The sequence below is a fragment of the Solenopsis invicta genome, chromosome 9 (genome assembly GCF_016802725.1).
Source record: "Solenopsis invicta isolate M01_SB chromosome 9, UNIL_Sinv_3.0, whole genome shotgun sequence".
NCBI lineage: Eukaryota > Metazoa > Arthropoda > Insecta > Hymenoptera > Formicidae > Solenopsis > Solenopsis invicta.
Window position 1 is genome coordinate 9,609,970 of NC_052672.1, and position 27,344 is coordinate 9,637,313.

Consider the following 27,344-nt stretch of genomic DNA (forward strand, 5'->3'; position numbering starts at 1 on the left):
TTCATATCGGCCTGTCAGAACAAATGGAAACATTTTATCTTGACACGGCGTATTAGATCCTAGTTTTTCTTTATCATACATACAAAGACGAGTGAGTAGCTCGTAGAGGGAACAAGGCTGCCGTAATGACGGTTTATCGCAATTAAAATTATACTTGCTGACTACATTGTAGCACAATTACACTATCTGCCGGTGGATCTGTATTAATAACCGCAGCAATAACAAGTCATTTTTCTTTTTTTTAATGTCCAGATGTTCTTGCTTCACGTGGCTTATCTAACCGTGCAGCCCATTATGCGTTTGACGAGAACGTTAAGAACGAGGATCGCCTACGCGCGGTGTTCCGGTGCTGTATACTTGCAAATTTGCTTATGATTAGTTTCCCATTTTCCGGCCGAGTCTCATAATTAACGAACAGTGGAACAGTTATTTTTTAATTACCTCAAAATGAATTTTCGTTCGAATTCGTTCCTTGTTTTTCTACCCGGCATTAAACTTTATGAACCGTGAGCTCGTACGTTCTCACGAAACATTGGTCTCTCTTTTCTTTTCTTTTTTTTTTTCTTATCGAAAAGCGGTCGCCGCCGAGCGCCTACAGAGTCGAACCGTGTTAAGCGATGGATCCAACGAAAAGCGCGATTTGTAAAACGTCACGCTGGAAAAACTGCAGAACAACGACGAGGCGCGCCCGCTGCGCTTTTACGAGCTGCAGGTTCAGCATGCCGGCCAATTACACCTTCCACGGTTAGGTGGTTCCTCGTCTTAACGGGCAGTTAGTGCGAACATAAATGTCCCCGCTGCACGCTTTTAATTGCTCGCTTATAGCACCGCTCGCGATATACCTACGCGACGGCGAAAAAGGCAGTGGCCGATGTGGAAATTTGAGACGCCATGGTATGCGAGACGACGACGAGCGGCGATATACCTGCGTCTTCTCGGTTTATTTCCGAACGACCGGCAAAAATTGTTGGGATGGAATTTTCGTCAAGCTTCGAGAATTCCCCTAATAAATTTCGTGGCGGCGTCTTTCTTCGGGGAAAGACTCTTCAAACGCTTTTATATATATAAATTCCGTTTATAACTATTGAAATCTGTGGGCGTTTAGTAGCGAGCTCGAGATAGATACGACCACGACGCGAGATCGTAAGATTGCGCGCAACTCTTTCTAACATGCTCCAATAACAAATAGCATCGTAAATCTCGGCCGGCCTTATTGTAAGTCACTTAACCGTCGATTTCTCGACGTATGCATCTCGCGTGGGTGTGCGGTGCTCGGATCGCCGCGTCCGCGTCGTGGGCCCATGGCGGAAGCATACGACCGTGTGCCTGTGGCCCGAAGAACACTCGAATTTCGGGTTATTAATTTTGTGAGAGGCGCGACGGGGTGCTACGACCCCCTCGTGCGTGTCAAACCGGGGTTGGCCCTTCGTCGCGAGCTCGCCCTTGAGATTCCCCTGAGACAATGGTCCCCCGCGGCGCTCGATGTCTCCGACGACGTCTGCGGACCCCCTCGGGACGCGAATGCCACAGAGTCTCAGTTTTACTGCTATAGAGACGTCAGTTATGCGCCCTGTCATTTCGGAGGTTTGCAAATTCCCTTTCCCTCCCCCCTTCCGAATTATTGGAGCGACTGTATTGTCGCGTGTTAAACGGCATAAAACATCGACAAGGTCACAATACCAGGTAGCAAACTGATGTCGTTTCTCAACATTTTGACGTTCAAATGTTGCCAAAGACGTTATTGTGATGTTAAAGTAACAACAAATAATATTGTCTAAGTAATGTTCACTATAGAGAGACTTTTTATATCTTAATTCCTCGTTTAATAATAAAAATATAACAATAAAAAAATAATAAACAATAAAAAATATATATATGTTCAAAGAATAAAAATCACCTACATTTCTTTCAAATGTATCTTAATTTTGGAACTTCTTTCATGCAATGAATGCTGCACGATACGAGCAGGTGGAAAGTACTCGACAATTTGCACAATTAGAGCATAATTTGCAATTAATTTGTATTTCGTGTTAAAAATAATGTTATTATTTCGACTAATTAGACTATTTTTCACCGTTTCTCGTTTATTATTGCCGCTAAAAATAGAAAAATATTAATTGGCCTTAAATATAGAGGTAATTTCTCAAATGCAACGTGCTTGTGCGATAATTACGGATAAGTGCTAATCAGTGCAAACTTCAAACGCTTTATGTCAATAAATGTCGAAGATAATCACATTGACTTCAATATATTTACTGAGGACAAACAGGAAAATATCTTTCTAGAAAACAATTATTCGAATTACTTTTACACTTTTAAATAACGATTATCTTTAAGAAAAAATATTTTCTTGATAACAGTTTTAAAATACACTTAACATTTACTTGAAACAAGTGATATTTACCTCAAATTTTTCTATATGCACACACAGAAAAAAATACGTACTGTAAATTATTTGAATTAAATAAATATTATTTATTTCAAATATTTCCCAAGTTTATCATCGGTATCAAATTTATTCAGAATAAATTTCTGAATATTTCTGTAACTTAGTAATTTAAATACTTCAATGAAGAATATTAAGTTCCAATAAAAATTCGATTATGTTAAATTTTTTTTATTTGATAATATTCTTTGATAGAATACAAACTTTTTTTTGTAGTGCAGGATAATGAGATTTTTTAAATTTGTGATGAGTATATTTTAAGATTATTATTAAGAAAATATTCTTTTTTTAACTCTGTGTCACGAATTTTTGTATCAGATCAATTTTTTTAAAACTTTGGACCCAGAGCTTCTCGAATCGTTGATTACAAATCAGAAGGCAAAATTTCAAAATTCAAAATGATCAATCCAAGATGGCGGTTCAATAGTTCAAAACTTTCAATTTTCATAAAAATCAGTACAAGGAGATAATAGAGACATAAGAGATACAAAAGATATGAGATTTATTATTTGTATTTATAGTAGAAAATATGGATTTTTCCATATTCTTCAAAAATTATTAATTTATAATGAAAAATAACATTAAAAAAATTTTTATAATTCTGAAAAATACTTTAAAATATTTTAAATAAGTGCTTAAATTGCCGTTTCAATAATATATCAATAACAGAGTTTACTCGAAAATGTATTTTTTACATACAAAAACACAATTTTTTTTGTTTACTGCAATTATACAAATAGAAATTTACGTGCCTATTTATGTTTATATTCGTTCATGTACTAGGAACTCTACGAAAACAAAACACCTATATTTAAAGTAAAAAAATGTATCAAAATAATTAAATTAAATGGAAAAAAGTGGGAGACCCGCAAAGAATTAAAGACAACTGTTACTTAAAAGAAAAACAAAACTGAGTAATCGCTTTTCTTAGCAGTAGAATTGATATTTTTCTGTGTATATACTCTTGGGAAAAAATAATTTTGCTGAAGTATCTAAAAATGTAGTTGTGAATGCAGATCTAAAAGCACAATGAGCAATAAGTTTTGCCATTTTAACAACTTGAGCGTCTTACATAATTATTTTAATAATCTAATAAAATTATTTCAGATTTGTATCCAACTAAATATTTAGATACTTTAACAAAATTATTCTTTCCGTGTAAGAATTAAAAAAAAAATCAAATCGTAAGATACTTACGCCCTGCACGTGATTCGCAACGATGTCCATATTGGAAGATTGAATGTCGATCCCAACGTGCGTGTATGTAACAAAAATATGTATACCGTTAATAATAACCGAATGAGGCAATTTTGCCGCGCAGTTTTTTTCCGAGTCACGAATTATTGTTACAGTTTAAGATTCCGCCTTGCCCCGGCGCGGCATACTTTTTAACGATTAGCAATGTAAACTACAAGCATGTACCGATACGCGTAAAACTTCTCGCCGCTCGTGAATGCGCCCTGCAAGCTTTCGTGCCTACGAAGGAACCGGCGCTCCGCAATTAATTGCCGACCATCGGTTCGGTTTTTCTCTCCCGGCCCGAACCCATTACTTTGTAGCATTCGGCTGGTAACTTAATGACCCATACTCACGGAAGTCGGATCCTGAAACAGAAAAAGCGTGAAGCCACGGGTTAGACATGCTACTCAAAATTCACAGTGCGCTACGAAACGTTTAATTTTCAATTTTAAGGATCGAGCGTAGCAACGCGGCGGCGGCGGCGGCGGCGGCGGCAACGGCACTGCTCCTCCCGGTAGCCAGTTTCCGCTTTATTGCTCCTTTTTAAATTGCATTCGCTTAGAAATTCCGCTCGCACCAGTCTCGTCGGTCGTATTATACGTAGTTGAGTACGTGCTTACACGCAGGACGGGAGAGGGTGGGAGAGAAAAAGAGAGGACAGTCGACATTATGCAGGCATAATAATCGGATTGTAAATCGGCCGTGCGACGAAATAGCGTCCTGCCCCCGTGCTACGTGCATAACGTCGCACGCAGTTTCTAAGTATAAAGACGTTCGTCAATTTGTTATGCATGCCTCGGTGGGACGAAAATTGCATTTAATTCGCCGTCGCTCTTACCGTTCCACCGGGCGACCGTCCGCGGGGCTGCTGTGGACGCTACGTTGACTACATAAATGTAGATGTTCCATTTAAAAAGCCATTTTCGCATGTTTAGCATAATACGTAATCGCGCGAACCGTCTGCCTGTCCGTCGGATCATCCCCGACGTCCGTCGTTGTCCGCAAAAGGGTTGTCCGCAAAAGGGTTACCGCGTCGTTAACCCGTTCGTAAGGAAAAAAAAAACGGAGACTGTCGCGAGCAAAAATATCCCACTTCGATCGACATTCCCCGAACAATTTATTCTCCGTGCAAATGAGATTCTATCAAAATATGCGAGGAATTTCGAACTTTTGCTTTTTGTCCAGTTATATTCACCAACATTGTCACGGAACAGAAATTAATTTTTTGCACATGTTTAACGTCAACTTTTTGTTCTAAAGGGATTGTCTCATCATAATTTTATTTCTCTTTTTGATAATTATGTTACATCACTGTTTATAACTGAGGATTGAAAAAAATTATGTTCATTAATTTATATATATTATTTATAGGGAAGAGTTGCTGTGTATCAATCCTAAGTCGTGTCCTCTTCAATATTTTATATTTTTACTTAATATAAGCAATATTTCAATATGAAGATAAAATAATGAGAAATGAGTGATTCCGACAAAAATTTAACAGGTTACATCCTGTTTTGTGCGTGCTAACAACACTTAAAAAAATCAAGTACAAGTGATGTTAATTTTTGATCAATTTATGTAGCTGGTAATAATGTAATCATGCAAATTTATACTGAAATTTGATACTTTCATAAAAGAAGGTTTATCGTAGAATATTTTACATTTATTTTATATGCGTATGTATTTGCAGTTATTATAAAGATTAAATCAATATCTCTTTTCATAAAATTTATCAAATTTTATAAATCATACCATCACAAGTTTTAATAAAATGTATAAGTATTAATATAAGGCTAATAAAAATAATAATTAGTAAAACTAATAATTAATATGAACAAAAATATGTCAGTTGCAAGAATAAATTCAAACCAATTTTATTTCAATACCCTTACTTTATATTTTTAATTATTTTAATTCATAAATTCGATACGATTTACAAAACCGGTTGCCTAAATTGCCTTTTTGGCAGCAAAAAAACTTGGATATAATAAACTAATTTGTTATTATAAAAAAATTAAACATTGTTGTAATAAGTACCTAAAACATCAAACGACAATTTCCTACGTTCATTTGTACACAAATTAGTACATGTAAGAAATATAAAAAAAAAAACAATTTTTTTGTTACGTGATACGTATACGCAACTCACCCCTATCATTTATTTAACGCGCACGTTTCGTCCTCTCTTTTAAATTTCTCCTTTCTTCCATTATCCCTTGCACTGATATTTTCTCGTCGATAGAAAATTTTGCTAATGGCTTCGTTTGAAAAAACACAGCGTCGGTGCCGCAAATTTCAATCAATCTGCGAGTAAATGGCAATTCGACGCGACGCGTCGCGTAATTCACACCATGTGCACACACGCCGTTCACGTTCCGCTCCCTTTACTCTTCGGTGGACAGTTTTACCACCTTTCAACAGTATTGTCAAGCGGTCCGGCGAGAAAAACTCATCGAATCGCAAGCGAAGCCGCCGGTATATCGATACACTCGCCGCACATCGCCGACATTCGGTGAAATCCTCGGCAATGAAAGTCCGACGGTAAACGGTAAATTTTGATTTAATTAAAACTCGATGGCCTGTGTAATTCTCTAATCCCCCTTAATTCGAGACAACATGTGCTGTACGTGTCGAATTATGATAAACGTGTGAGAAGAAACGCGCCGGCGCGTTTCCACCGAGACCGCGAGAAAACTTTCGAGAGCGTCGTTCGCGGCTAAAAGGCGGAAGACGAGGGCCGCGTGTTTCGAATCTCGATTCGACGTCCCGAAGCGGCTTACAAGATAGATAGTAATACGATTATCTATGGGGATGATGCGCGCGAACGCAGGATATACATGCAGTTATACGCGATTGCTACCAGCGGCCGTTATGAACACAGAGTATCGCGCCAATAAACGTTTGTGCGAGTTTACAGAAAAAAAAAGAACAGAAGAACGTAAATCGAGCGAGTCGAGAAAAGAGCGAAAGGAGAGAGGAAGAAAGAGTGAAAGAGAGAGAGAGAGAGAGAGAGAGAGAGAGAGAGATAAACAGAGTGAGAGAGATGAGAGAAAAGGACGAGAGAAGGAAGGGAAAACCGAGAGGATGAGGATGCCTGTAGAGAGGCTCGCCGCAAGATCGCTTCGGCTCCCACCGGAATTTTAACTTTTAATAATAAAGCGAGGGAGTCTCGCGTTGTTACGTTATGATAGCGCACGCGAGGAGATGACGGGGGTGAGGGGGGTGGAGATGGAGGCGAATTAAAGGCGGTAGAAGGAAGTTCTCTCCGCTCTTCGTCCTCGGCTCGCCTGCTGCGGTCGGGGGCCGGGGTAAACCGCAGCACAGGGCACCGCCGCCACCGCGTAATTGCCGAGCTCTCACTTACCGGTCGTTCGATTGATTATTATTTTTACGCGCCGCGACCCGACTGACCCCGCCGCGAAGTGTGTGCGAGACGGAGCCGATCGGCGATCGCCGCAATGCGCGCCTTAGATCTCGTCATTATGGCATCGCCACGCTGCACTGCGGCGTGCAACCCTTCGCGGTGGACAGATCCCCGCGGTGGAATGTCATACCATTATTAAAACCGTTTTCTCGATAAAAAAGTTTGCGATTTTTTAACGAACGGTTTTAACTTCTGAAATTTGCTGGGAATATTTCGACTGATCTGTCTTGAGATCTACACGGAAAGAAATGATTTAGAAATATGAGTTAACGTCAGTAGCTTTTTTTCTCGTTGCTAAAAGTTGGTTATTAAAGATTAACATTTGCTGTGAAATACGACCTTATTAACTATAAAATTAAAAACGTGCTTTAACGAGTAGCAAAGACATTAGCAGCTGTTCCTCAATATTTGACGCATAAAACGTGCATTCAAATTTTAATTATTTAGGGGACGCTGCCACATATATTTTTGATTAGTACAAAATTAATTTTCAAAAAAATACAAAATCAGTATAAAAAAGTTAAAAACTTCAAAAAAAGGTAAAAAAAGGCGCAAAGTGTGTATGTGTGTAAACGCGCTTCAAATCTTTATTTGTTCTACAAAATTCAAGTAATATTACACTTTGTACACCGAGAGAAATATTAATCAAACAGTTAAATAGTCACTAAATGAATTTTGTAGTTACTAGTACCAAAAACTTAGTTACATTTGACAAACTTTGGTTATTTATATAAAAACAGTTGTTTAATTAAGACTGCAGATTGTTATACTACTTTTAACAAATAAAATGCAAACGGTAGTAGTATCTATCTTTGTATTTCCATTCAAGAGTTTTTCTATTTCTACCTAAATGACCACAAGACTTTAATTCTTAAAAAAACTAATGGTATTACTTTGATAAAATCCAAATTATAATACCTTTATTTTTTTTTAAATAAAACCCAAGTGTGATGGTATTTTTAATTTTTTTAAAACAAAATCCAAGTGATACTATCTTTGTAATCCCATTGACAAATCTTTCCGTTTTAATCCAAGTGGATGTATTTAATTTAAAAAATTTTAATGGAATATTTAATTTCAAAGAATATTTAACTTTTTAGCAATGACTTCTTTTGTAGTAGCTACTACATTTTAATAACTAAAAAGCTTCGGGACAATAACAGCATTATCCCTATTTTAAGGACACATCATAAATGCCATGACTAGACTTCAACTTCGTTAACCAATCTTTCCCTTGCGTGTAGACAATCCGATAGGCAGTACGTTCAGCCATTAATTTATTAACTGTATAAATTTAATAATTTAGTCAAATGCTCTTTATATTTCCCAATCGAATTAATCGCGCGCCCATTGCAATTTGCAAGCTTTACTTTTCGCCGTCTTACAATCTATCAAAATCTATCGTCGATCGGTCGGTCGGTCGGTCGGTGGCGAGCTATTATCTTTATATACCTCGACCCACCTGACCTTAATGTACCGATCGCTGCCGCTCCTTGAATCATGTTATTAAACCGCTTGATCTTACGGACAAAGGTTGCCAGGTGTGGGGAACGGCGAAATCACGCGCGAGAGCGCTCCGCGCGAGAGCGCTCGAAAAGAGAGAGAGAGAGAGCGCGTCCCTTTTTCCTCCTGTTTTTTTATAATCAAAATGTGAATACACCGGAAGTCGTGATCGTATAATTAAATAACAAAGTAGAAATTCTCTTCTCGAAGGGATTGGGTGGTGGATCGCGCGCGAGCTTTTTACGCGCAACAGAGTGCGGCGGTTACGCGGCTTAGCTCAACGGCGGCGCAAACAAATTAAAACATTCGCCTAGCGCTGTTGCATTTTAAGCGACGCTTTACCTCGCCTGCAAAGTTCGTGAATATGAACGCAAACCGGAAGAAAGAGTGGAGGAGGAGAAGGCAGAGGTGGAAGCGATGCAGCGCAATGCAACGCAAGCAAGAGGGGCGTAAGCCTCCCGATGTCTCCGTCGCGCTCATCCACAAGAAGCACGAAGTAATTGGATTCACGAAAGTGGAAAGAGTCGTAGATGCGGTGGAGAAGAAACCCAGCGAGAAAAGCCGTGTAACATCGTGGAAGAGAGGCACAATGAGCTGTATAAATAAAAAGCACAGCTCGCCGTTGCGTGCAAGCACCGAGAGTTACGAGACCAAGGAAAACCTACCCGCGTTGTACCGAATAATAATTACATTCCGCCGCAGTTTACGTACAGAGTACAGATATTTGTCCAAAGAAGAAAGAGAAAGAGAGAGAGAGAGAAAGGCAGCCGACAAGCTCGGTGAATAAAAATACACTATCCATTTTGTCGTGGAGCTCCAGTTCTAGGCTCTTGAAACTGTTTCGAGTCGCGACAGGTGCTACCAGAGGCAATTAAACGCTCTACTCCTGATGAATGAGTGGCCATGTATCGTAATCGTGAAAAAATAATAAATGTAAATTGAGCATAAATATCGCTAAGTAATAATTGCTCGGCGGATGAATAGAACGATCGATCATATCTCGAATGCAAATCGAATGTCCGGCCGCGATATCGACCGTGAACTTTGGGTGCGCGCACACGCGGACACGCACACGCACATACACACACACACACATACACACACACACACACATGTACTGACGGTTTACTCATTTAAACTAAATTATTCCAAATAAATGAGCGTGTCCTCGGTAGTGCCTACATACCCCGGGACATTCATTCACCCTTAATTAATGATCCGCTCGAAAGTCGGCAGGATTAATCGCGTGCAATCAGATCACTGTAATTAATTACTTCGTGTTGGAAGCACTTTGTTTGCGTCGGCGAGGGCTATCTTGATGAAATGAAATTGCGCGACGTTGTGTCTGAAAATGTGCAAGTCAACGCGCGATACAAATGACTTACTCTTCGTCAAGCTTGTTTTCCCGCTTATTTTAGTACTCGATATAATTATTGATTTCACGAATCACCGCAAAGTATTATTTTTCTCGTAAATTTATTTTATCTTTACACACGATCTTTAATTACATCCTGAATTATTAAAAGAAATCTTTCCTAACTTGGTGCAGAGGCGATTTATTCGCTCTCTCCTTGACAAGCTTGTCGCTGTAAAATAACAACTCGAGGCGATACTCTTATTGGATCGCATTTAAACAAAAAAGTATCTCTCGATTATCTCTTTACTTTCGAGTACGATGACTTGAGAACGAGCGGCAATTTTTACTTTTTTTTTCTTTCAACTTCACGTCTACCAATTTTCCGGGAGAAAAGTGTCTATGGCGTGTATAAAAGGCCATATATTATATAATACAACGGGACGGCGATAATAATATCAGATCGTATTCGAACGCGTAGAAGAGAGACTCGTAGAGGTGTGGTTTATGACGTGCGAGCGAGGGAAGTGGCTCGCAAGAGCGAAGGTGGAAGATCTTTACGACCTTCTCGATGGCGCGAAATCGTCCCTCTTTCGGCGCTTCCGCCTTCATCCTTTGGCAAGACATCGCCGTGGCTAAACCATCCTCGGCTAAATCGTCGGTCGGGCCCCTCCGGCAAGAAGAGATCCCTTTCTCATATATGAAACGGAGTACGAGCCGCGTTCTACCGACAGCCATCGCGCAGGCAAGCAGATGCGTAATATTTCGGTGGAGAATGTATGTCGTCACGACGTAAGATATCGTCGTAAGCGTCACCTTCGCGAGTCTACGATCGCGATTGCGCAGGCGTAGCTGGTATAAATAGAGAAAAGTAACCACCTATAGCCCGGAGGCTATTCCTCGTTTTACAAATGTAAAAAAGTAAAGAATCTGTTAGCTTCAGAAAATATTGGGCAAGAGAGTGAAATTCTTAGAACATGTAGGTACATGGAAGTGTGTTTAGTGTGCCCAAAATGTGTTTAAGTTGCATGTGAGAGAGAAAAGTATATTCATGTTTTCCATAATTTGTACCAGCTATCGTAATGAAAAATTGAGATTTGTTTGCATTGCTTGAAATCTCTCAAAATTTTTGCATTTAGAATAAGATAAATATATAATATATATGTATATTTTTGAACGTTGGAAAGAGCAAATTTTAATTAAATTTTATTAACATCTATAGTATATATTTATTTATGAACGATGAAAAACTGTTTTCTTATAATAACGTAGAACACAATGTATAAATGATATTTTTAAACTTTTATTTCTGTACAACTATATTTAATGTCATGCCTCTATTTTAAAAATGTGTCATGCCTATTATGCTTTCTGAGAAAAGATTTTTAATAACAAGACTAAAAATATTCTTGACGTATTTAATATTATTACAATCTTATGCAGTATAAAAATAAAGCAAAGACAAGGTGTCTATTTATTAGTTTAAATAACTTCTTATGACCCATTTCTTATTTCCAATTTGAAATAGAAAAGAGAAAAATAATATTTAATTCTAAATATTTTAAAGAAGTTTTTACTGCTGAAAATAATAAAGTTCTAATGAATACAAACGCTGCGTAACTAAAATATATACAATACTTTCAAAATATAACTATTCAATGTTTGAATCGCTATCCAACTATAGAGATGTTTATTAAGTTTTACACGCCTTTACCTTTAGTCTACACCGGTGGAAATATTATTTTCCTATGGTCTTATCAGATCAAACCAAAGGAGCATGAAGGACGCCAATTTTGAGAGGCTGGTTTTAATTAAAGCCAATAAAAAATTTTATTGAAGAGCCTCATACATGTATAAGTTACAGCTAAATACGTGAAAATATTTAACACATATTCAAATAAATTCGAATAAAGATTACCTACTGTGTATTTAAAATTCTTATTTAAAATACATACTTTTTATTTTGTATTTTAAATAAGTATCTAAAATCTATTTTATCTTGTCTTGAGACAAGAGTAACACGTATAAATTTCAATTTATGTAATTTTACATAAATAAAAATTTATATCTTACATAAATTTAAAATAAAAATTTGCTCAATGTTATAACAATGATTAATCGCTTCGCTATATGAAATACCACCTTTTGAAACACCATCGGAGGACCGTGCGAACAAGCGTTTATTTCTTATTTTTTATTTACAAAAGCAACTCTCTTGTAGACTTTCGTGATATTTCATTTGAAAAAAATTCTTAAAATTTTCTTTAGATCAATTTAGTGTTAAATCAAAAATATTATGAGATATACCACAAATCGACCAATTCAAATCTGTCTGAAAAAAATAAGGAAATCATATAAAAAATTAAATTTAAAAATTAAAAAAATGAAGTATTCTCCCAACAATAATTATGGTTGTCCCTACACCAATCTTATTTTATGATACATATTTAGAAGAGTAACAGCTTTAAATCTAGAAATCTTTTTTGTGAGTGTGACAGCTGGTACAAACTGTATTTCTATAGTAAGATACAGTCTCTGCGACGTTGACACATGCGCACAGAGGACATATTCGGAACGCGCTTACAAAGATGTTAGCGCTTTTTTATCACTTTATCGTTCATTAGACATAAAACAAGGATAAAAAAGCGCGCTGACATCTTTATAAGCGCGTTCTGTGAATACAGGCCTCCACGTATATCTTTCTCTCTTATACGTAATTTGAACATATTAATGGGCCATAGGAGATGAATATGGTAATGCACACTGTATGTGTTCATACGTACAATATCTAAAATAAAATTAGTTGCGTTTAGCGAACACAACAGTTGAGTAAGCGCTCACTGCTATTGGTACATTCTTTTAGATTTATGATGGATCTAAAAGTCTAGTGTAATCACAAGCAATAATTACTAACAGCTCGCTGACGCAACCATTAATTCAACCTATGCACAATTCGTGTTTAAAGATTCTGATTCTGATAACATTCCCAACAGAGCGATATTCAAGCTACGAACGTTACTATCGCTAAATAACGAACATTAGCGTGAAGTAGATCATCTCGACCGACAATCGCAAACATAAGCAGCCATCGTGATAGGTCTGCTTCTTTCGACGGATCGCCGTCGCATCGCGCGGCTAAGTCAGGTTCGTGGGAGGCCATTAAGATAACCGGTGACGACCATTAATAAAACTAATGTGACGAATCGTTCGCGGAAGTCGAGAAAACGGATTAGAGCCTGGTCTCGGAAATAATAGATCGTTGTTCGCGCCCGAAAGGCAGTGCAATAAAGAAGCGGTTCTGCGTGCCGCGTTGCGAGTCGTTTACAGGATGACGAACGAGCGTTTCGGGTGGCAAATCTTATCAACAGTGCTGGAGATAGCGAGGCGCGAGACAACTCTTTGTACGCGCTTCGCGCCGGTATTCCTTGCGGGTGGCGAAGGGGTTGGGCTGCGAAAGGGGGAAGGGTCAAAGGTCATCGAGGCGAAGTCGGACACCTACACGCTCTTAGAAAGCCGCACCCAGGTAAATTATCGTGCGAAAGTTACAAAGACGCGAAGACGGTCGTTCATCACGACGATTATCAATTGTGGATGTAAACATACAAGGGTATAAATAAAAATTGCTCGTACACTTTTAAAACGAATTTTGATTGGACCGCACTGATGTACGTATATTAAATCCGTTGTACACTGATCTAATCTAGGTATGTGCAAATATCGCGAGTGATAAAATAGATATTTCACCAAACAACACGATAAAGTATATATTGAAGAAGTATATTCGCGGTTTAACGCGTTTATGTATTTATGTTAGACACATACCTTTACGTCGATTGTTACATGTCTTTACGTATACATTAGTGCGTTTAATCAAATTCGCTATGTGACAAAAAAAAATTACACACAAGTCTAGATATGTCGAGTTTTAAACTCTCATAATTTCGTGAAAAAAAATTGTACAACAATTTTCCTAATGTTATGTTAACAGGCGAAATCTCTACTTTCACCTCGCTATTTTCTAAATCTGAATTAGTGAATAATCACTGATTAAATCAATGATTACTTTAACTTAAAGATCAATGAAAAGTTACTGATAATCAATAAAGTTTTTATCAGTGTATTAATAAATACACTCGTAAATACTAATAAATACGCAATAGTCATTAATAAATACACGAAATGATAAATTTATTAAATTTTTAGTTTAGATAATCACTAATTACCAGTTGCATACTTGCCACTAATTAATTTAACCTAAAAACCAATGAAAAGTTACTGCTAATCATTGAAAAGTTCTTATCAGTGTATTAATAAATACATTCGTAAATACTAATAAATGCGCAATAGTCATTAGTAAATACACGAGACGATAAATTCATTGATTTTTCAATTCAGATAATCACCAATTACCAGTTGCATACTTGGCACTGATGATCAGAATTATACACTGATAATCAGTGATTATCCATTGATTCAGATTTAAAGAGTAAGTCAATTTTTCTCAACGATACTTTTATTAGTAAGGGGAAAATTCAAGAGGGTTCGGACCTATGTGTAAGTTTTTTTTTATTTTTTTCATTTTTTAGGAAATATCTTTATAACTATTGTAGATTCGATGCAGGTACTCGCGATTTTTACTCGAAGGTCAGATCTCGCTTTCTCGGAGGAAACGCAATAGTGGAAAACTCCACGTGACTTTCCACGGAATTGCATTAGCCATTGCGGTATGCGAACGCACGTTTCTTTATTATTAGAATTCTATTTTGATTTTATGTGGGTAAAAACGGATGAACAAGTCGCCGGCAGAAGGTGTAATTGCGGCTTCAATTACGCCGATGGTTCGTTACAATGGTGCTCCGATCCCTATCGGCTCTTCACTTTCTAAGCGGACTGGGTTTCTGGTGTAACCGATCCGCCCGAGATCGGTGAGAGACTACTTTTGTTTCCGAATCTCACGCTCTCGTCTGAGATATGGCGTCATACCCTCGCATCTCTCTAATCAACACGTATCACAGTTTCGATAAAACCGTCTGAAATGAGTTTCCCTTAAACGCTGCGTGTTTCTCTTATTTTTCGTTTTCCCACGTTCTCTTGATCTATCGAGAAAAATGTACCGTTAAGCAGGGAAGGAATTAGAATGAACTTTATAGAATAGAATAGGATAGAGAAGTGTATCATAGGTCACCGCGGCATCAGCAAATTACGTCGCCGCACTTTGCTTGTTAATTTACGACACGGTTTGACCCAGAAGCTCAGAATGACAGGCGGCGAAGCGCGGTAGTCAACCCCTGACGGAATAATTTTGCTTTCCTCCAGCGTTCTGCGAACGAACGAGTGGCGCCTGGCCCACCCCCTGACCTATTCCCTCCTTCTATCCTTCCCCACCATTTTATACCCGTGGGCGGATCCCGGATGGACCTAATAAATTGTTTGTTGTAATTAAATGAGTTCGAGGGAATCGTGTAGGGCGTGTGGGGTGGGACGGGGAGACGCGAGAGAGCGAGGGGGGACAGAGGCCGGGGAATAGGGCCTCTATATATAAAGGAATAAAGATGAACGGCCTATGGATGGGCCGCTATCTGCGCCGCTGGAACAGAAACACGCTCGTGGCGCGACAGCCCCTGACAAATGACGGCCCGAGCGGGGCTATTGCCGCCGCCCCCCAGCAACCCCTCCTCGTACACGCCGCACAACGCCGTACCCCTCGCTCTGCGAACGGCCGAGCCACCCCCGACGCCACCGCCGCGCTGCTCGCCGACCGGGGGCCCGGGCCATGATTAAACAGGGGGGGAAAACGAAATTGACCGGCGAATATTCCGCGGTGCGCGCCCGAGTGCGCTTGATAAACTCTCGATTGGCTCTGCCGAGCAACACGACTGGGCTGCGGGCCGCTTTCATGGGAACGAACTCCGGTCTCGTGAAACACCACTGCCGCGGGACGGCTATTTTTTGCCTGCCCGCGAAAACTTCTGCGCGCGGATCTCAATGGCGAGGAAAAAAAAGAGATGAGTGACTGATGAAATTCATCGCGTCGGATGTGATTAGGTCTTGTCAAGTAGCTCGAAAGACGCTGCGGTAGATTATTAGGGGTCGCTTCCTCTAATATTATAAACTTCGATGATCTATCAAGACATTACATAGATACTATAGAGATCAGCCAATACTACACGCAGAAGAAATAGAGACGTACGGGAGATCTGCTTAAGAAGATATTAAATTTGAGAGGCTTCTCTCTCGGTTTTATTACTCGCAGTTGATATATGTCGACGCGTACAATCCCGTTCTTGTTCCTCCTAAGGAGGGATAAAGATTTCTCTCTCTCTCTCGCTCTTTCTTTCTCTCTCTCTCTATCTATCTACGACGAAAGAAAAGGGCGAGAGAGCGAGCGTATATCAGAGCGGAGCGAATATATCCAGCGCGAACGTCGTCCGCGCAATGTAACCGCCGTTGCAGCGGGGCGCATTCTATTTGATTTGCAATTCGAGCGGGTCGTCCGCGCGCGCGAGCGCACACGATGAGACGGGAAACAAGAAGCCCGCGAACGTATATCCGTTACGTGCGTGCGCGCGACGTAGCTGCTGCTAGTGGGACGGCGCGATGCGGAAAGAGACGAATTGAAAATCGCCGACGTTCCTCGTGTCCCGGGGTGAAAACGCAATCTCCGCGTAGCGACGGTTCATCGCGGATACGAACAAATTGATTTTAGTCATCCCCCGTCCCGTCGCACCCCCGCCCCTCCCAGGAGCTTCTCTCCCAACGTTTAAAACCAACGTTGCAAACGCGCGAGAGAAAAATCGCGCGCACGCGTGCTAACGCGTCCCGCGCGTTTATCCTCGAGCTAATTGCCGGTTTGGCTTGTCGGCTTTTCTTCGGTCGCTCGGGAACGGACATTGCGCATGTGGCAATTTCTTTCACGGGCGAGGGCTTGAAATAACAGGATTACCTCGGGAGAAAATTGAGTTATCGAATTGTCGTGAACCTTATTACTTCCATAAAATAATACGTTGTAAAATAATACGCGCCGCAGCTATTATACGTTGTAGCGTGATTGAGCGATTAGCGAAGTTACGAAACATTATTTCTGATCGTACGATCGAGAAGCAATGTATGATAATTATCTTTTTCTCATGAGTGAAAAAGATAATTTGTCTAGAGATGCATTACAAAAAATCTTCATTTGCAGTAAGATTACAATATTTATAATTTTTAATTATGCTAAAAATTAAATTGTTACGTAAGTTGGCGTAAATCTAGAAATCATTAATCTTATCCGGTGATAAATTGAACGATAAAGGTGATAAAGTGACATCGAGCGATTGCTTTGCGCTAGCGGTACGAGAACCAAGAGGGAAAACCGTACCAATGTGAGTGTCGAGACGAAAGAGGGGGAGAAAGAGTACAAGCGCAGATAGATTCGGAATGCCGCCGATGGATTTGACAGAGAGCCTCGCCGAAGCGTTGTCGCGTCATTTTGTATTTTATTTTCGAGAGTCGCGCGCGGATTGGACACGGCGCGTTAACAGCGCTCGTTGTAATGCTTTATAATGCCCTGCGACTGTCCCCCCGTTCCTCCGTGGCTCTTGGCGCCACCGGATAACAACGGGAAAAGGGACAGCTCGCACCAGCCGTCGGATTTTTCGTGATAAAATATGACGGCAAAGCCCCGGAGGGCAAGGCCCGAGCGAGACAGCGATGCCCGTGATTTAATCCACGAATTTTCGCGCTAGAAACGCTCGCAAAAATGATTTTTCGTTAGTCTCTAATTGATAGTTATTTTCATCTCAAATAGAATTTACGAAAGATGCATAAAACTTAATATATTCTATTAAGAATGTCATAAAACAACGACATTTTATATATTGAAAGTGTCTTTGATTTTGCTTCAAGAAATTTCATATTCCTTTATACAATTAAAGTTCACACAAAAATGAAAAAGGCAGAGACATTTCATGTTAACGAAACAAAATTTCTTTTAAATAAAGTTTTTTTTTGTTATTAGCATGAAATAGCTTTTCATTTTTATGCCTATTTTAATTTTGTAAAAAAATTTGGAATTCTATATAAAACTGGTAGAAGATATGTTTTAATAAAAATGTGTCGATAATTTGTTTTAAGAGATACCTCAAGGGAGAATATATTATACATACGGCAACACTGAAAGAAAAAATATTTTATGGATCCCAAAGCTTATTTACTTGTAAGATAAATTTTTTAAATTGAAATATTTACATAAATAAAATAAAAAAACGTAAATAAAATTAAAAAAAATAATTTTTATTCAATATAGTTTTTTCTTGAAGTTCTAAAAATATTTACTGTTAGACTATTTTTATATTCAAGATAATCAGATTTTTTAATCTAAGAAAACAATTTAATTAAGTTCAATAATATTATTAGTTTATTATTTATAAAATCATTATTTAAATGTAAAAAATGTAAAAATACAAAATTATATACTTCATGTAAAACGTTTATTTACTTAAAAATAAATATCTTTACTTAAACAAATAAATGCATGCATTAAAATACAATGGTTTGAAGAGAATTGTTAAAAAAATGTTTCTCTTACAATTAGTGTAAATAGAAACAAAACGAAAGTTTCTGGGAAAAACAGAAAGAGATAGAAGCGTTTCGTTTATTCCATTGTAAAGATCAAAATGTTCTCATTAAAATTAAAATTTAAAAATAATATAAAATGATTCTTTAGAAAAAATTCATTACAAAAGTTACATCTCGTCTTGACCCAAGTCTAAGTGTAAATGTCCGTTTAATTAAATAATTCTCAATCTGCAAAGACGATTTGCAAAGACGTTCGTGTCTCAGATTTGATTAGTCGACAGATTGGCGAATGTTGCGAATCGATCATAATCTGCACAAGAATTCGAGGCAATCCGTCCCGATGGCGTAATTCACCGCGTGCGAGCATAATGGGACACCATTTGCCCGCATACACGCGCATTATTGCGCTTGCGCCCGCTCCGCTCTGCTGCGCTCCATCTTCCTCTCTCGTCGAGCGCAAACGGGCACGAGCGAACGAACGAACGAGCGAGCGAGCGAGCGAGCGGTATGGCGCATCTTTTATTCATCCGACAGAGTGGAGCCTTAATTTGAATTGAATAGGATTTATAAATTATTTCAAATTATAGTTGCAACCGAGCTTGCCCAATGCTCCGCTAGCTACCGGGAGCATCGCCGAACGCAACGGCGACGACAACGACGACGACGGTAGTGGCGACCGGCGATCACGATATCCAGCTCTTTGTCGAGTCCAGATTGCACCGACAGGTGCAGCGTATATATACCTCATTCCGATAAGCGGGATGGCAAGAGAGAGAAAGAGAGAGAGAGAGAGAGAGAGAGAGAGACGGAGAGCGCGAAAGAGAGAAAGAGGAAGGGAGGACACGACGAGCTGGACGCGGTCGAAACCTTTTCTTGCGTCGCTGAGATTCTCTTACGTAAGCACGCGCATCGGCTTCTCGTGATGGAATTCGAAATCCCCCGGGCGTCATTGCGTCGGAAATCCGCGCGGCTCCGATCCGGGGATGAAGAAAGGCATCTCTCTCTCTTAACTCCGGATCTCGCCCTTCTACCGGGGGTCCCTCCTGACCGGTGTTCGCCGATTGACGGAGCGAGCAAGAAGAAAAACTTCCGCGCTGCGGGAGAAAAAGTTGCATCGAGACGATCGCTTAGGTGATGCATCGATGCAGTCGGGAAGAAGCGGGATTGTGCGCCTAGTGGATTTCCAACGAGAGCCAACGTAAAAAGAGCAAAGCTTTATTACTTCCAATAGAAATGTATCGAAATGTCACTAACTTGTCGTCATTCGCAACCTCTGCCGTTGACGATTTCTTTTCGCGCGCTTCTCAATTTTCCAATCGATAGATAATCGCAATTTCGTGAAACGTTCCTTTCCCTGACTCTCACATCGGCAAATTAAATCACATTTGTCCCGAAGAATGCGCGGTGTGTAACGTTAAACTTAATATAATAATTATAAATATAATAATTCCTAAAATGTAAGCGCCGCTCAATGGATCGAGGAACGACCATTATGCGAATGCTCGACGGAAAGGGAATTAAGGAAATCATTTATTAGGCGAGCTGTCCGTCGCAGCTGATGTAATCCTCGAATGCTGGCGCCGGAAAGCATTCCCTCTTCCTCGCACAAAGACGATTTGATCTTAACTTCATCCTACACTATATCGATATTATAATCGATTATATCGATTAAGTTTTGAAATATTTCAAAACTTAATCTGTTCCCCGTTAATTACGTATCCGTCTCACTTAATCGGACAATAATAAAATGGTCCATGAAGTGTTAACCACTGCATTTTAATCTACCAATAATTATAAATCATTAATACGCAAGAGTTTTGCATTAAAAATTTTTCGACATTTATACACGGAAAGAAACAATTTTGCTGAAACACAGATCTGAAAGTAATTATGTTGAACCATTTAAAAAATTGCATCGAATGTTTAATAACTTGATCAATATAATGCCAAAATTATTTACAGTAACATTATCATGCTTGGAAGTCTTATATAATTATTTTAATGGCCAAACATAAAATTATTTTCTGACCTGTATTTCACTTAAATTTTTAGATGCTGCGGTATAATTGTTCTTTCCGTGCACATGCAGAAAAATATTGCTTATGCTAAGAACAGCAATTACTCAATTTGGCATGCAGTAGAATTAATCTTTTTCCGCGTGTATCTGTCTCTCATTTTTCTACAGTGAAAAATTTGTGCCGTGACATTGCACGCATTTAAAGAGAATTGGAAATATTTTCAGGATAATAAGAGATATATGTATATCCGGCTTCGAGGCGCCAACATTGACCAGGTCAGGTTTTATTCCCGCGGAATGATGCGTGATGTCGGGTCCGTCTGTCGTTCCTCTTCGTCTCCGTTCCCTCTTTTCCTTTCTCAGCGTGTGGGCAGCAAGAACTCAAGGAGCGTTCACATTATGAATTACAGATTGGCTTATACGTACGTATCGGTCGGATGCACCGCGGGTAACGCATACCTGCGTCCATTACGAAGAACTCGAGGCTCCGCGTCGAGGACAGAGAAAGAGAGAAGGAGAGAGATCGAGAGGAAACGACGGGCAGGAGATAGACCGTAGGACTGGAAAGAAGGGAAGAGAAACGACCAAGTGAGCAGCAGGTTGCAAGTTCGTTCGAAGGGGTGAAGGAACCGCTGTCGAGCTGCCTATTCTCGTCTGTCGTCCTCGTCCTCGTGGAAGATGGGGAGAAAGAAGATGGGATAGAGGGGATGGATACGGGGAAAGATGGGACACACTCGCTTATACACACGCACGTACATATATCTACGTATGTGTACGTATATACGTATGTGTATATATATATAAGTAGTACTCGCGCCGGGATACGTCACCCGATTAATTTGTTGTTAGCAAACAGGTTGGCAAACTGCGAGCGGATGCTGGCTCGAGCAAATAAAGGAGCCTCCATTTATTAAGCCGGCAATAAAATAGCGCTCTTTCGTTCTTCGTTTCTCCGCAGACCTTCCTTCTTCTTCTCTCTCTCTCTCTCTCTCTCTCTCTCTCTCTCTCTCTCTCTCTCGCTTGAATCCGTGGGTGGAACACCGAGAAAGAAGAAAGGGTTACCGGTGGCGACGGGGCAGGGGCACAGTCGAGGAACCAGGACTGATTTATGCGAAAATCGGGGGACTCTCAGCCAGGATCCATGGACCGGAGGTGCACTGTGTGGAAGTAATGCCTCGCTACAGCGGCGAAGCGAGTTAATCCACCCCAAAGTCTGTCGGGAAGCCGCACGAGGAAGTATCCCGACGAGAGTCGAGTTATCTAGACTTCTGAGAGGGGATTTATAAATAGAACGATTAGCCGTTTGATTTACCGGCACCTCTCTTTTAAATCGTCACTCGCTCGATATTAACATATCACGATCTAAAATCTTCCTTATACTAAAGAGTTCCAAATTCATCGTGCACTAATTTGTAAGCTTGAATTTTGACAGAAATTAATGGATCCAATAAGTGCACGCGTAGAAAAATAAAGACGTTAAAGCCAATTCACTCCAAACTATTAGAGTTAACTGATCACTCTCGAGATAACCACATCGCTTGGACGATTGCGACACAAACACACCATTCAAAAATCTATTTACGAATTATATACTTCTTCCGTGTCCGTCAATTGTGATTAGATTTTATCTGAGTTTATTTTATTAGCGACCGCACGTGTCTTATCATGAATTCGAGCTTGCGACGTCATGCGGATCCAAGACGAACGGCTTCATCCTGAGAAACGAGTGATCCGATGTTATACCGAGTACAGCGGCGGGGAAATAATGAGGGCGAGAGCGAAGAGGAAAGAGGATATCATTTCCAATGGGCGACGGTGGTGGGTATATACGTTCCATCGCTTCGGGCGGGCACGTCCCCGGCTTACACCAACGGGGGCACCATGGAAACGACGTGGCCGGGGTCCCATGCTGCGCTAGGAAGCATATATCCTCCGCTATCTAAATAATTATCGCGGCCATTACCATCACGTGGCGTTGTCCGGTGGAACCAACGACGCGACGTAGCGCCCCGCCGTATTACGGCCAGGAATATTATGTATAGGTCGGTGTACACGTTGTGTGCGCGCGCGCGCGCGCGCGCACGTAATCGTGTACACACATGTACATGAATGTGTGTACAAACGCATATCGAGACGGCCGAGCTACCGTGCACGGACACAAATATGATGCACCTACTCGCTGTTCGTAGTGGTATCTGAAAGAAAGAGAAAAAGAGAGAGAGAGGTCGAGAAGGATAAGGATACGGAGGAACGCCTTCTTCAATAGCGACTCCCTTGACTTCCAGCCGCGTCGCGAGACGAACCTTCTTCTCGCAACTTTATTGATCACGGTACTTATACCGACATGTGTCGCGATACTTATCGTGCATCGTGTATACGCATACCGTGCACCCATGTCCAACTGCCACTGATGTGCGCCCGGGCCACCAGGGCGCCCTGAATGAAGTCCCCGGAATGCGAAGTAGGGCTCATTTTTCCGCGAGACACTTTCGAGATCTGAGATTACTTCGCGACTCTCCTTCGAATCACTTGAATTATTTCTCTCTCGCACGTACACGCGGCGCTCTATTACATGCCTTAAATCAGATTTAACGAAAGCTACAAATTACTATCTGGTTAATATCGTGTCTCTACGTGATAAGATGGCAAATGATATCTATTTGCTGGTAACCGCAAAGAATGCGTTCAAAGACGGCTACAAAGAATGCAAGTTGAAGGGAGTGATCGCACAGAATAATCTCGTTATCGGAGGTACCGACAGAACGATGTCATAGGTTAAAAGAGGAAAAAGAGGAAGACAAGAGGAAGAGGAGGAGGAAGAGGAGGAGGAGGAGGAAGAGAGTAAAAGCCCGAGGCAAGCGCGTTTAAAGACTCGCTTCTGCGAGAGCACCGAAACTCGCTTTCTGCTACCAGAGAGGCTGACTGGCTCCCTCCCGGCTCGAGGGTAAAGGCACCGCCAATTAGCTCAAAATAATGAACGCATTTCGGCGTCTTTTGTTTTGCTTCCGTTCGCCGCCTCCTAGCTAACGGAGCTCGCCCCGAGCGGGAGAGCGTGGCATCACAATGGAGAGGAGAGACTCTGTGTTTCAGAAATTTACCGCGCGCGCACCAACGACGACGACGACGACGACGACGACGACGACGACGACGAACGATGCAGGAACATTACAAGGTACCTGCGTCGACGGCCCCGGGTAGTATAAAACGTGCTCTTCCATTACACCGATTCTTCGGGAGCTAAATTATTCCGCGGTATGGCGAGACGGTTGCGTTACCTCGTGGAAGAAGATTTTTGACTATTCAAGTCTCGCACAATGATGATGAAGAGATGTTTTAATGAAGAAACAAGACCTGCACGGAATTACAGCGAAATATTGAACATGCGATGGAAATGAAAAAATGTTATGGAAACAATGTTAGTCAAGATGTTTTGACTGTAATTATGCTTTTACCATTAGCAAGTTTCGAAAGATGTAGAGTTGAAACTTTATCAGAAAAATACTCGTGTAACATATTCAAGTCAAAAAAATTTCATTTCAGAATAATATTTAATTCTCTTAAAGATGTATCGAACACATAATCTCTGCAAAGAAAATAAAATTTGGAAATATTTTAACATTAATTCTCCAAATAAACTATGTATATATTAAAGTTGTGTGAATAAGATTATATTTTTTATTTAATAACGTATTTTTATAGTCTATTTACTTTTTGGTTACTAAAAATTTAATTATTTTGTTACAACAGTAAGAAAAATCTCAATTTTTTGCGTAAGTACTGTAAGTATTCAAGATGATTTATGATAAAGTTTTATGGTAATTGTATGTTTAGTTATATCGTAAACAAATAAATAAATTTTATTTATTTTCCTAAATTGATCTCTGTAGTAAAACTTTTCATAAATCGTCTTAAATATTTAAAATATTTAAATAAAAAAATTTAGATTTTTTTATTATTAATTATATTTTCGTTAGAGTACACGTTTACTTTTTCTTGAAATAATTTTCTATCCAGATAGAAAATTGCTGCTAAATTTTTTCTACACCTTTCAAATGCAATATAAAACAATCTATAATTTTTTCATAATTTTCTTAATATTTTTAGAAATGTTCTATACATCCTTGAGTTAGATCACTCACAGATTAAAAATAGATTTACGTTTTTTAAAGAGATTTATACAAAATCTTTTAAGAAATGAATCATAAAGACGTGTACGATTTTCATTCGCTGCAACGACTGAGAGCTAATTTCACCAGTTTGGATAACCCGTGCCACAGATATTCCGCATACATTCGCAGCGCCGGGACAGGGAAAGAAAGAGGGACACACGGCGGAGCGCAGGAGAAAGGAGAAAGAGAGAGAAACGGAACGCAGAGAGATCTCGAGAGGGCAAAAAGTAAACGGCGCGATCGAGTGAGAACGATTCAATCAGGAGCCACATAAATCTCCTCCCCGTGGACACCCCGGACCCGGGTCTCCCCCGATACCGACGGGGATCCCTTCTTTCTTTCCACGATCCACCGACCAAGAGAGACCGCGCGTTGTTCGTTCGCCGTTCCTCCCGCCCGCCCCCCTCGCTTCTCCCCGATCTCGCTTCGTGCCACGAATCTCTCCGCCGTGCCCAGGCCACGGTATTAATTATGCGCCGTATGCGCTCGCGGGCATTCTGCAGCCGGTACCAGTATTTGCGCCATTGTTAATCCGCGCTCCTCTCCATCCGCTACAGTTTCGTTTGCTCTCTCTTGTTTTCCCCGTCCCACCTTCACCGTCGTCCCTCCCCCGCCCCCCCTTCGCGTCGTAACGTCCTCTTTTTTTTTTACCTCTATCCCGGCGTGCTTTGACGTAACGGCGGTGTCTTGCGCCGCTACCTAAGATTCGACATCGTCGTCATCATCTTCGTTCGGTCGTTGTTGTCGTCGTTCCCGTTCACGAGTCAATTTCGCCGCCGGCGAAACGCGGACTGGATTCGTCTCTCGTGACGCTGCGATGAAGAGAGCGAAGTGAGACCAATGCAGCGACGCAGGGTCCTCTACTTTCCTCTTGCTCTTAATGATATTGTACATTACGCTAAATGGTAGGCATTTGAAACGCGTTGAAAGTAAAAATAAAGCAACTAATTATATAAAGTGCTTAATTGCGAACTAAGTCGCGCGGCGCGTGACGAATAGACGTTCGATTTGGAACAATGATGTCACCTCGCTCGGAATCAATTCTAAAATAATCGTTGCGGCGGTACGTGTCTTCGCAGAGCAGACACGAAAGCGTTTCCGCTCTCTCTCTCTCTCTCTCTCTCTCTGCGTGATGCACGAGTCTCGGAGGTTTCCCCATATTCCACGCTTCGATAAATTACGGATGTAGCGTCCTCGATCTCGACAGAGGATCACAAATAATAACGCGCTCTTTGAAGATATGTTTTCAGGCGCTCGGGATGACGGGCGACTTCGACTTTAACGGTGGGCTAACGGTTCCGAATTCCGTCTCTCTTCCTATCCTCCACGATCTTTCGTCGTGTTACGAAAGCGCGCCGTTTCACGGCGGAGATATACATGTTCCTGCTTGAATATAATCAACGTCACAAGGGTGCGTCCTTAGTGCATCACTGCCGCGTACAATTATGTCAGCGATGACGCGGCCGGGGAAGAGGAAAAGACGGAGAGCCCGACGAGCGGGCGGGCCGCGAGACGCGAGGCATTAAAGTGTCAGCGGCTGGAGTTCATTTAAATCCTGAGATATCCATGGCCGTTCATATCCCCTCGCAGCACATGCGGCCGCGCGCGCGGGATGGGACAATTTTAAATGCGGGGGAGCTTGGTATCGGAATCAGTTCGCCGCGTAGGTATGCGTCGCATTCTTGAGCGCTTTATTTATCGTCTGCTCGCGCATTTTCCGAGGATTACACGCAGAGCGAAATGAGAGAAACAAATTAAGTGTCTTGAAGATTATAGCTTCAAAGAAGTATAAATTTAATATCTTTTTATGACTCCAAGTTAAAGGAGGACGGTCAATATAGAAATTTTTTACCCTCTCCCGATTTAGACAATTTTTTCACTTTCTGATAGCCTTAATAAACAAAATATATAATAAATATCTGCATGAAGTTGTAAATAGCTTTTAATTAATTGATATGAGCTGCTAAGTAAAAAAATGTTTTTCATAAACTTTTTGAAATAATAATATTAAATGTTTGAAGTGTTTTATGGTTTAGGTCACTATCAATACAATAGTTATTATCCCAATACCTATTATCATCCCTCACGAAATTGTGAACATGTCATTGAGGATGTTGCTCAAAATCAATCTTGCTAGATTAGAAGACGAATTATTAAGTTATTTCTCGAATTATCATGTGTTAAATAGCACAAGTGACTGTTAATAATAGTTTCAATTGCGCTAGAAAAATTGACAAAAATACAAAAAATGTGAAAAAATATATAATAATAAATAAAAGAAATATTTAAAACAAAAGAACATTTATAATGATCATGCACGAGGCGCGTGTCTATTAGCAGCTAATGTGATCAAAAGATATAAACGAAGGATTGCTCACTCACAAAATCAATCGAAAACCCAACATTGAAATCAATTTCAAATCAAGTTAAATCAGAATTCAGGTGAAATCATTTCAATGTCGAATCTTTAAAAAATCAAATTAAAATTACGCAGTTAAACACGAAATCACTTGAAAACATTTGAATCATACGAAATCGTTCGAAATTATTTCAAATAAATAAAAAATTGAAATTACTTTGAAATCACGTTCCAATCGCATGAAATCACAAGAAATCGGAAATCAGTTAAGCAC

At 40.2% G+C, this 27,344-nt stretch overlaps 1 protein-coding gene across 2 annotated transcripts in view; it reads right to left on the minus strand.

The window, feature by feature from the left end:
• LOC105196166 (ankyrin repeat domain-containing protein SOWAHB) overlaps positions 1-27,344 on the minus strand; it is a 278,892-nt gene that overhangs the window by 42,798 nt on the left and 208,750 nt on the right. For both annotated transcript variants that reach the window (XR_850740.3, XM_011161939.3), the window contains one exon: positions 4,038-4,050. Coding sequence is in view for 1 of the 2 variants with exons in the window: in XM_011161939.3 (XP_011160241.1) it covers positions 4,038-4,050 (13 nt within the window). In the remaining variant the exon portion in view is untranslated. The remainder of the gene's footprint in view (positions 1-4,037; positions 4,051-27,344) is intronic.